We start from the raw sequence: 11,964 nt of genomic DNA, 5'->3' as shown, positions 1-11,964 counted from the left end.
TTAACAAAAATATTTTTTTTAGATATAGTTTGCAAATTGTGCGAATTTTTTTTAAAAAATAGAATCTATTATTAAAATTATTATTTTTTACATGAATTTTATATTTATTTTTTTTTTGAAATGAGTCCGTAAAATTAGTACATTTTATAACTGTAAATATATATTTTTTTTATGTTAATATAAAATTGTTTTCTAATAATAAAAAGAAAAAGAAAAAAATATCACATGTTAATTGCCAGTGGATTAATTTTTATTACTGTCTAAAATTTCCTCCATATTTCTAATATGAGATTTTGGTGGGTCAATTAATTTTTATTTATTTATTATGTTTTGGAAAATTATTTTTTTTATTTTTTATTTATAAATGTGAACAACAAATAGGGATGTAACCAGTCCGGTCCGATCCGATTTTGGACAAAATCTAGCACCGAACCGGTATGTACCGGTTTTGTATTTTTCAAAACCGATTACGCACCGGTTATCCTCCTAAACCGGTACTTTCAGTTTTACCGGTTTTCGATCCGATTTTCTGATTTTTTTTAAAATATAAGTTTCATAATTTGTCATTATAAATTTGTTTATAAAAAAAAAAAACTAATTTAAAAAATATTATTTTATACTTTTATTATAAGTTATATATTAGTATTAATTATAAATTATATATTTAATATTAGTATTAGTTATAAACTTTTAGTGATTTAGTATTAACATTTTATGTAATAATTTATAAATTATAATAAGAAATTATTTCATATATAAATATATATAATTATATATAAAAATTTTACATAAAAAATTATAATTATACATAATATATAAAACTTATATATATATATTAATATATATATATATATAATATTTTATATAAAACTTATATATACAATAATATAAATATTTTTTTTTATCAATTAGTCCGGTCCGGTTTAAAAAATTTTAAAATCAGAATCGAATCAAAATTGATCGATTTTCATATTCTAAGAACCGATCTCAAACCGAATCAATTCAAAACTGATAAAATTGATCCGATTCAATCCGATCTGGATGTATTTTTCAGTTTCAACTTACACCCTGTCACAAGAGATTTGTATATCTTATTTTGGAATTAAATATTGTTTTGATTTGGAATTAAAGATATTTTAATTTAACTATTAATGGCATTTGACTCGCATTTGACTCTGCCATACTCGTCTTCTCTCCTCTGCTCTGCTCTCATAGTCTCATGCACAATGGCTATTTGCTACCAGCCTCCGTTGAATACCATAAGCGTTCGAACCTCAACTATTTTCTCCTCCACTCCCAAACCCCCGTCTTTGCGCTGCAACCTCTCTCTTCCCTTCACAACCCAAATATGCGAACCTGAACCATTATTGGCCTCCGTCAAGGCCTTCGCACCGGCTACCGTGGCCAACCTCGGCCCAGGATTCGACTTTCTCGGTTGTGCCGTGGACGGCCTCGGTGACTTCGTGTCACTCTCCGTCGACCCCAACGTCCACCCGGGACAGATATCCATTTCCCACGTCTCTGGCGACGCCTCCTCCAGGCTCAGCAAGAACCCCAACTGGAATTGCGCTGGCATCGCTGGCATCGAGGTCATGAAGATGCTCGGCATCCGATCGGTCGGCCTATCGCTCTCCCTCGAGAAAGGCCTCCCCTTGGGGAGCGGTCTCGGCTCCAGCGCCGCCAGTGCTGCCGCCGCCGCCGTGGCCGTCAACGAGATCTTCGGTGGGAAACTGGGGCCTGAGGAGCTCGTCCTTGCTGGGTTGAAGTCGGAAGAGAAAGTCTCAGGTTACCACGCCGATAACGTGGCCCCGGCGATCATGGGCGGTTTCGTTCTGATCCGCAACTATGAGCCTCTGGAGTTGATGAGACTCAACTTTCCTGCCGAGAAGGATCTATTCTTTGTGCTCGTGAGCCCGGAATTCGAGGCACCCACCAAGAAAATGCGGGCGGCTTTGCCTGTTGAGATCGGGATGGCGCACCACGTTTGGAACTGTAGCCAGGCCGGGGCGCTGGTTGCATCTATCTTGCAGGGGGACCTGGTGGGATTGGGGAAGGCCTTGTCAGCGGATAAGATCGTGGAGCCGAGGAGGGCGCCTTTGATTCCCGGAATGGAAGCCGTGAAGAAGGCGGCCATTGAGGCCGGGGCTTTTGGCTGTACGATTAGTGGGGCGGGGCCGACGGCGGTGGCGGTGATAAATAGTGAGGAGAAGGGGGAGGAGATTGGGGAGAGCATGGTGGAGGCGTTCTGGAAAGAGGGGAATTTGAAGGCGGTGAAGGCAGTGAAGAGGCTTGACAGGGTTGGTGCCAGGCTTGTTTCATGATCACTGCAATTTTTTTATAGGATAATGTTTCTGCTTTTTGGTGACAGCATTTTGGTTTTGGTTTTGGTTTTGATGTTTGATTTTGTGTTGCAAGCAGTAAATTGGAGTATATGATGGCCAATGACTGACTATTGAAACAGTGATATGATTGTTGTGTCGAGTTTTTGCTGCTGTTTCGATAATATTTGATTAAAATCACCCACAAGTTCTAACAAGTGTTCTTTGACGCCATGATCATGATGAATGCTCCTGCATGTGAAATCAATTGAGAGCTTAATCTTATAAACCCACAACATAAGAGGGGAAGAATGTTGCAGGTTGTCAGGGTTGGTGCTCTTTCACAAACAACTATTGCAGCATGTCATAATGCTGAGAATGGACTGCTATTCTTTTCATGGTCTGCGTTTGGCAAAGTGTTGCAGAGCAGCACATGAGGAACTTGGTGATGTGTATGAACTCATGCCTTTGGGAGTCTACTTAGAAAAGACTTTCACAAGGGAGGCCGCGTTTTCTCATTCTTGTGTATGGTGTCTTAACAAATATCTCAGTAATGACTACAGGAAAAATCGATAAACAAAATTAAAAGATATAGACAGATGAATGTTTAATTCCCTATTTTTCTCAACTATCCATATCTGCCTATGGATATTGTGATTTGTTTATTGTGAATCGTGATGGGGTATCTAGATTCTAGTTTTCGATGCAAAAAAAAATAGTAAGATCTGTAGATATGAATGAGCGATCGAATTGAACTTCGTTGATGCCTAAGAAACAAGAAAATCTGTATCTGTGGAGAGGAATTGGAAGTAGGCCCAAGGATCTAACGAGGTGGTGTGTTGTGTTGAAAGACTTGATAGTAGGCCCCAGGAATCTAATGAGGTGGCATGTGTTGTATTAGAAGGCTCGAAGATGAACGATGCGTGTCTACTGTCTATGATTCTATCACAACAAAAGGGAGAACAGTTCTGTTAAGTATAATCATTTTTGCATATTTTTATATGTATTTTATTAATGTAATTCATCAAAATAATTATTTTATATTAAAACATTTCCGTAACAAATCACATTAATGAAATATGCAAAAAAAATACACAAAAATGACTCCACGTAAAAGTTTTTGATTCATGAAACCAATATTTCGATTCTTCCTCTGCCTTCTGAATCTTACGTCCGCTGTGGTTTCCTTTATTCCCATAGGTCCCAGCATGGGCCTATGGCCATCGTAGAGTCGCTGTTTACACAGCTGCAGAACCAGCCTAGCCGTTTTACACCGCAGCCCCTTCCAGCGCGCAAAGGCTTCAACAGGAAGAAGATTCTTGGCATTTCTGCATCTTTATTTTATTTTTTGGGAACATTTCAACTGTAATCGTTGATTGTAAATCTCATGCTTTTTAATACTCATCACTTTGAACATCTAAAAAGGTCATCCGAAACAGTTGCAACTTGCACTGTACAATGTACATTACACGAGATGGGTTCTGGGATTAGCAAGCTATGTATTTGCGACATACCCCAAAGATCGGCCAGAGAGCACTACAAGAAGGAATTTCAGCAATCTCAATTTTGAACACAGACAAAAAATCTGAAGTCGTTCATATTAAGTACACACCAACAAATGAATAAAAAAAAATGATCTTTATTCTATACAGAAATAGATGAAGCAAGAAGTAGATGAAATAAGAACCCAGATCAAACGAGAAAGATCAAACAAAATCAAAATTTTCGATCCATCAGTGACCACATCAGTTGTTCTTGTTAACTGCAGCCTGCTTTGAACCCAGAGAGAAGAATTCGGAAATCACTTCAAGGGGCATGCCCTTGGTCTCTGGGACTTTCATGAAAACAAACACCCATGATATGAGGCACACAACTGCATACATGCCAAAAACACCGGCAAGACCAACAGATTTGAGCATCACCGGGAGTGTGTAGGTGACAATGATGTCACCTATCCAAAATGTGAGTGCACATATGGCAATGCAGAGGCCACGAACTCGGGTGGGGAAGATCTCTGCACAGAGTATGTTGGGGATTGGCCCAAACCCCATGACAAAGAAACAGAAGTAAAGCACAACACTACCAGTTGAGATTGATGCATTCACGACACTGCCCATATCCACGACACTTCCAATGACTAGGACTAGGAGAGATAATATCAAGATAGGGATTGTGCTGAGCAGCAAACTCCTGCAACGGGTTAACCAACAAACAAAAAGCAAGATGAACGAAAATTGAAACGAAAAAAAAGCAGTTGAAGAAAAACATATAGCAAACTCCATAGCAAACACAAATTAGCATAAGGGAACCTTCTGGCCGCATTTTCTGCCTCCTAGGCTGTGACACTAACATGGCTGAAGTTCGAATTTTACTTGGACTTTTTTTTGTGAAAAGATTACATAACACAAGGTAGAGGTAGAAACAGACTCAACTAATTGTGAATTGGTGGTCTAGGAGTGGCGAGTTAAACTGGAAGGTCAAGGAGTTTTTGTATCAGATTCAACGTTTATCATCTTCCATTAGCTTAACTGTGGGTGAATAAAGTTGAGGACTGGATGGCTAAACAAGGAGCACATGGAATTGCGACAAGCTTTTATGATCTTTGATCTATACCAAAAGAGGTTAAAGGAATACTGAGACTGGATAAATTCAGAATACCAAAAATGCGCTGTAAATGTGTTTTGTTTGTCTTTAATAGAAAGTACAAATATATACAGGATACAGTAGGCTTTTACATTTCCTTCACCACAAGTGAGGGTGATTAATAAAACTATGGGATATCGTCCTCCTTAAAAAAAAAACTCAAGTTAGCAGACTTTGATATGTTGATTTTATGTCAAGATTCATGGAAATATTATTGTAGGCATCCTTTTACAACAATAGGAATGTCAGGGACAACGGACCTCAAATGTTACCCCTCATCATGTACAACAGTTAAAACTTCTTTGATCCAAGCAAAATGTTATAGAAAAAAACCATTTAAAAAAAAAGGTCGCCGATTCCAGTATACACAAAGATTTTCTTCCTAGAGAAAAACAATGACATAGAAAATGGAAACTTAATTCTGTGTAAGATTCCAGCTATTTGTTATTTTAATGACATTTCAAGAGTCTAAACAAAGTTCAACCGGAAATCAGAGGAAAAAAGAAAATCCATTATTGTTCTCTCAAAGTCCAAAGTCTCCTTAGCTAGTCATTAGAAAAGACTATAATTAAATTGCTCTCCAGGCTATACTTCTTTTTTTTTATCAGTATAGCCGCTATACTTTTTTTTTTATCAGTAGGCTATACCGATCTATATGGACCATGCGAGCACTTCAAAACGAAGACTTTCTTATGTTTCTTTACCTTTCTGGCCGGATAACTTAAACCAAAGTGAAGTGGTATGGAAAAATGAGCAGTTATTTAAGACATGTCTACACATCTGCATGCTCCAGTTACAGAAAAAAAGTTCACATTTCCATGATAGAGCTGAACTCCAATGGTCAGGTTTCAAGCCTTTTCAAACAGCCTCTCACCATCATTTAGGAATTTTAATATCCATAAAAAACGATAGACAGAATATTAAACCATAAACATAAACGTACTGCACAATGGTCAAAACTGAAGCACGTTACAATTTGGTTCACATTTTGTCCACATTGTAGTTGAAATGCAAGAAATTCTTACGAATTTGATATATTATCTATCCCACAATAGGGACAGTAACTGGACAGACATTTTGACAAATGACCACCCTTAACTCAACCCAAACTGGGACAATCCTGCTATAAGTTCATGATGTGTGCCCAGCTGCCCAGCTACTATTCCATTAGCAGTTAGATAAAGAGGGAAGCTTAGTAGTTATGAGCATATCTTGATTCATTTGAAATGGATACCCTTCTTTTGACTTTCCACACCAGAGTGGACCACACATAAAATCTCATTACGTAAACCCCAGTTTATTTAACTAGGGGTGTGTCAGGTCAAGCAGGAGCAACTTAATCAAACTTTTTCTTTTCTTTTTTCTAAGTAGGAGCAACTTAATTAAACTGATTAATCATGAATATTGATCTGTTCTCCAAGTGTAAGTCCATACATTACTATCATAAAAATCTAATTCGCATGTATATGGGAAATGTGAGCCATCTAATCCAAAACAAATGTGCATCCACTGCATTAACCTTTTCACATCTTAATATGGGTGCCAACTAAGGAACATTTTTTGTGCATCACAAATGAGTTGCAATTATGCAGCATAGTAGTACAAAGAATAAATCATTATGTATATAGCTGCCTAAAAAATAATTTCTAATCATTAAATTTCTAATCATTATGACAATAGACATTTTGACCATTCAATGAAGATGGTGATTATGGATTTAAAAAAATAAAAATAGAAGAAGAAGAAGAAGAAGAAGAAGAAAATTACCTCCTGCCCGATACATCCATGAGCCTCATGGCAACAGCTATACAAGGAAGCATCAACAAAGTGGTCAATCCACTAATAAGCAGAGATGCAGAAGCTGAACTAATGCCTATGTTGGAAAGAAGAACTCCAACGCCTGCCTGCTCAAGAATTTGAGGTGTGTAGTAGAGAACCCCATTTATTCCTGAGAACTGCATATATATCAAGTAATATAAGCAGCAAGTAGTGAAAATATGAAACTGAAAGTAGCATTTAGGCAAGATTTTTCCCGACTGACAAGTTAGTCTATCACAAACTCCTACAGAATCCTGGATACTCGATATTAAAAAAAAAAGGAAATTTTGGTTTAGGATAATTACCTATCGCACTCCTAAACTACCATTCCTTCTGAAATGTGCACCCTAAACTACACAAAGTTACAACGTGCATTGAGACAATTAATAGGTCTCAATGTGTAGCATCCTATAAGATCAGAATAATTTGGTAGTGTAAAAGGTAAATAATCCCCCTTGGATGGGTAATCTATTAATAAATTGCAAAATTCTAATTTATCACAAAGAAAAAAGAAAAAACAATTGCTTAGAATTTTCTAACTAATCAAAAAGAGAAGAGGCTTCAATATAATGATTATGAACAAATGGTACATAGAACTCGAATAGTTGGATTTAAAAGACAATTCACCCTTCCCTGAATCATTCCTACACAACCTTGGATCATCCTCAAGATAAACTCCAGCTTATTCCTACTAGCATTTAAACCTTTGCAATATTCTTCCTGAATTCGGATTGGAAACAGCTTGATTAAAAGGATTTTAAATCCATCAAAATGATGAGTTTTGATGGGTAATGACTCCAAATTCACATGCAGGATATCTTATCCAAGCATGCAATTCAGTGAATCCACACGTAACTAAACTTCATCAACTTATTATTCTTTTCACAGCTTGGAGGAATGAAATAAACTGAGGTCATTGTTACTTAGTGGGAAAAATAGAAACAGCTTATAACAGGAAAACAGAAAAATAAAAATCTGCAAGGAGAGGATAGCAGGAGATGCTCCACCGTACCGCAAGCACATTTACCAAAAGACCAACTGAAAGACATTGTTTATCAGTCAAAAAAATAAAGAAATAAAGAAAGATTCTGTTTAGAGTTTATATAGAGGAAATTTATGAACAGTAGATGTTCGCTGTAGAGACTATATACACCTGCTGAAGTAGTTGAATTCCCACACCAACAACCAGTGCGTGTTTCACTCCTGGTTCAAAGAGATCACTCCAACTTGGTCCTTTTGCAGCAGTTTCTGATGGATGAACCATAGCTGGTCCAATTGGCTGCTGATGCATAAGCTCAGTGGAATAAAGAGCAGGTTGACTCACCAAAGCAGCAGCATGGATAAACTCACCGTCTGTTGGTGCTTCACCACCAGGAATAGAAACTAGAGACCCACGCTGAGATCCAGTTACACCCTCTTGGTGCAAATAAATTCTTTTAAAACCTCCTTCCTTCTTGCCATCTTTCCCTTCTCTCTCAGACCATTTCCATGCCAGCTGCCAACCGCCACCAATTCCCATGCTACCGACTGGTTCCCCAGTGTTTCCTTGCAGGAGACTGCCATGCCTCATGCTTGACAGGCTGCCATGGGGGGGTGGGCCCAAGTCCTTGTCCATGCTTGTTGTCTGACGGGAGATCAATGGACTCTGCAAATTATCGTCAGAATCATTGGCATCAGCATCAGATGCATACTCCTCACCCTCTCTGGCAAGACTTTCCTCATCCCACTCTTCTTGTCTATGTTGATTTCCTCCCACACTGAACATACTGCCGAAGTTTGGAAAAAGCATGCTTCGCATGCTTCCAGTTTCAGGGAGCTTCTCATGGACACTGCCAAAGAGGGTGACAAGAGGATCTACTAGCCCACTCCGACTTGCCATGCTTCCATGCCGGGATACAAGCTCAAGAGTACTCTGCCCAGTGACAGGTCTGGCAATCCAGGAGAGACCCTCTTCAGGGGCATATAATTTAATTTGATCTTCACCAGATGGATCCTGGTTATCTGTGAGCTCATTGTCTGGGCCAATTATGTATTCCTCTAAAGATGTTTCACCTCCAACTCCAAGACCCTCAACCAGTAAAGCCATATCACCTGTGCATTTATGATTCATCATTACTCATCAAAACGCATTATCAGAATTTGTAAACACAGGAGCAAAGTTAAGAAACAGAAGGACATTGTATGTGCAAAAAGAGTGGAGAGTCAGTTGACAATCTACTACTTCATTATGAGATTGCCAGAACATTGTGGAATGAAGTTTTTGCTTGAGTGAGATTAGCTTGGGTGATGCCGAGATGGATAGTAGACCTCCTAGCTTCTTGGAAAGCCAATTAGGGTAACTCTCATATTACCTCAATTTGGAAGATGGTTCCAATATGTTTATGGTGGTGTACTTGGAGGAAGAAGAACGAAAGAAATCAAGTGCGGTCAATGGATGAGCTTAGAAATCTATTTTTTAATACTTTACTCCATTGGTCGATTGTAATTGAATTTCATGGCTAGTCATTTCATGAATCCCTTAAATCTCTAAACTAAGCAAGCTTAGGCGTTGTTCTTGTTAAAAAACAGAAAGCAGAATGCGGAAGGAAAGAGATGACAATTATTAAAAACCCAATTATGTTCTCGAGTCCAATGCTCAAATTCTCATAAGTATAATGTCGATGGTTGTTTTGGGATTTTTTCCGCACTTTCAAATGAATATGGTTGCAACCATCTCATTATAAATTCTGGCATGAATATTATAATGCACACATCTTCAGGAACACTCAGAGACACACTATAGGCAGTAGCAGGCACTACTAGATGCTGTGAAGGGAAGGAGGACCTTGAGTCCAAGAGTCTCGGAACCTTTAATATACCTAATATCTGTGAGCAACAGTGAGTTTGAAAATCACCACCCAGAAAAGAACAGAAGAACTCTGAATGGTCAAAGATCATAAGACAGAAAAATATGGTTTTTGATTTGTAATTAGTGGATCTTCTATTCTCACTATTTATATCATTCGGCCGTCAGAAACATGCAGAACAGGCTGCACTGAAGTGACCATTCAGATTCTTTCCGGATGCAAAATAAAAAAGCGTGATACCCTAGCATGTATCAATATAAAGTCCACTGGAACATCGAAGTTCCACATTAAAAAAAAAAAAATCAGTTTGTAATTCAGGACAACAACCAAAAATTTCAATGGAATGTGGCACAAGAACTACTAACCAGAGACATCTTCTCTGCCACTCAGCCTCTGCAAAACCTGCTTGGCCTCTAGCATCCGCCCTTTACTAACAAGCCAACGTGGAGACTCGGGCAAGAATAATACGGTCAATACAATATAAACAATGGAAGGAACGGAAAGTATCCCCAGCATCAACCTCCAGCTCGGTGATTTCATCAGCGACATCCCAAACACCATGCAATACGACATAAACATTCCCCCGGAACCAGCGAACTGGGGAAGGGTATTCAACGATCCCCTTATTTCAGGTGGCGCTGTCTCAGATATATAAACCGGAACTATAGTAACAGACAGACCAATTCCAAATCCATCTACAAGCCTAGCAAATAATAGGACATAAACATTGGGAGACCACAACATTACAAGACCACTAACAAAATAAAGGACAGATGAGGTTATCAGAAGAGGACGGCGTCCCAGCCAGTCTGCTAGGGCTCCAGAGCATGTTGTAATCAAAGTGGCTCCAATAAGTGACATCGCCACAATTAGCCCTTCAACAGTGGGTTCACTCTCTAATTTGAATTCCCTCTTTATGTATAAAACAGCCCCTGAAGCCAAAACAGCAGAATTCTCAATCTAAAGAATCGACTTCTACTGATATAGGAACTACAAAAAGCATTTCGCGCCTTCAAAACGCGTCTGAAACTTTAAATTACCTGCGATTGTCGCATTATCCCATCCTTGCAATAAGTTACCAAACGCAGCAGCAACAGCCACAAGCACAGCTCCACTCATATTTTCCAGAAATTTGAAAGCAATCTGCAATCCTCCCACTCGCTTATAAACCAACCTGAAAGAGAGAAACCCAGATCGCTGATGAAAAAAGTCAAACCTTTTGTATGCTAACCCAGTTCAAACAAACCGATCCCTTGAGTGTCAAGAGTCTCAAGACCTGAATGGGTCAGGGTATCCTGGTTATTGGTATTAGACCAATGGATCACCGAGTCATTAACACCTAATAAACAAAGCCGAGTGAGAGAGAGAGAGAGAGAGACGAAGGATGCAGATAGATCATACCCAATCGTCCAAATCCACTACGAGAACAAAATGCTGGTCATATACACCTTCGGGAGTCGTGGGACGCAGAAAAGGCCAACAGGCAAAGTGACTTTTTAATACCGAGACAAGGGAATGTAAATAGCAAAAAAAAGAAAAGAAAAGGTTGTGTGATCCAATTCGCCGGAGAGGAAAGTAAAGAGGAAAAAAAGGCCAGGTGAATAACGACAGGGACACCTGCCCTTTTTATGGATCTCCCCCTGCCCTGCACGTAAGCTTTCTCTCCTGCCTCCTGGGATTTTCAGTTATAAATTTAGATGCGTTTCATTCATTCATTCGCCAAAAAGGACAGATTTTTCCGCGTTTTCAAACTATTGCATGAGCAGGGTTTTGCGTCAATTTGGTATGCAAACCTCACATCAAAACTTTTGTCGTAATGGGAAATGATTGTTATGCGGATGTATATTTAGCACCAACCTGACGATAAATATTATAGAAACCCAGCACCAGCAGCGCAAACTCTGTGAAGTGTGAACTGTGCAACCGGAAAAAGAAAAAAAAAAAAAAAAAGAAAAAGAAAAAAGGAATTGAATATACCACTTGCGAGTTGCGAACACAGAGCATAGTACGGTAGTCCCGACAACCTCCCAACGAGGAATCGACTGCTGCACCTTTAGGTACCCAGTCAGCCGCCAGTTTAATCTGTCATGATTAAAATAAAAGTTAAAGGAGAAGCATTAGGTTAGAGAAGAATCATAAACAAATAATTTTGTAATTTTTTTAAATTTCTGGGGTCATTGTGAATGATTAAATTTCAACTAGAGTGGCTGGTAAGAGGAGACATTAAATTTTTATTTTATTTTATTTTATTATTATAATTTTTTTAAATTTTAACATAAAATATAATAAATAATTTAAAATTTTTAAATTTTAATTCAAATTTTTTAAATCTTAAAATA

The 11,964-nt window shown here is 38.4% G+C and overlaps 2 protein-coding genes across 4 annotated transcripts; one reads left to right on the top strand and one right to left on the bottom strand.

Moving 5' to 3' along the window:
* The first annotated feature begins 1,136 nt into the window (after nucleotides 1–1,136).
* Nucleotides 1,137–2,486, top strand: LOC109006661 (homoserine kinase). The gene has a single exon (XM_018986019.2). It carries the CDS (start codon nucleotides 1,152–1,154, stop codon nucleotides 2,319–2,321), a length of 1,170 nt encoding a protein of 389 aa, XP_018841564.1. The 5' UTR covers nucleotides 1,137–1,151; the 3' UTR covers nucleotides 2,322–2,486.
* Nucleotides 2,487–3,899: 1,413 nt separating this feature from the next.
* Nucleotides 3,900–11,728, bottom strand: LOC109006662 (monosaccharide-sensing protein 2-like). 3 transcript variants are annotated; one of them, XM_018986023.2, is made up of 6 exons: nucleotides 11,603–11,728; nucleotides 10,666–10,799; nucleotides 9,991–10,557; nucleotides 7,933–8,870; nucleotides 6,729–6,916; nucleotides 3,900–4,508 (listed from the first exon to the last, which is right to left on the bottom strand). In XM_018986023.2, the coding sequence occupies exons 2-6, from the start codon at nucleotides 10,742–10,744 to the stop codon at nucleotides 4,064–4,066; spliced, it is 2,217 nt and encodes a 738-aa protein (XP_018841568.1). In that variant the 5' UTR covers nucleotides 10,745–10,799; nucleotides 11,603–11,728; the 3' UTR covers nucleotides 3,900–4,063. The 3 variants fall into 3 exon arrangements, with proteins under 3 accessions (XP_018841568.1, XP_035542344.1, XP_018841565.1); XM_035686451.1 differs by lacking the exon at nucleotides 11,603–11,728 and adding an exon at nucleotides 11,027–11,425; XM_018986020.2 differs by lacking the exon at nucleotides 11,603–11,728 and adding an exon at nucleotides 10,902–11,020.
* Nucleotides 11,729–11,964: the final 236 nt, after the last annotated feature.

Source organism: Juglans regia, chromosome 16 (assembly GCF_001411555.2).
Source record: "Juglans regia cultivar Chandler chromosome 16, Walnut 2.0, whole genome shotgun sequence".
Classification (NCBI taxonomy): Eukaryota; Viridiplantae; Streptophyta; class Magnoliopsida; order Fagales; family Juglandaceae; genus Juglans; species Juglans regia.
This window is presented reverse-complemented; position numbering and strand designations above follow the sequence as displayed.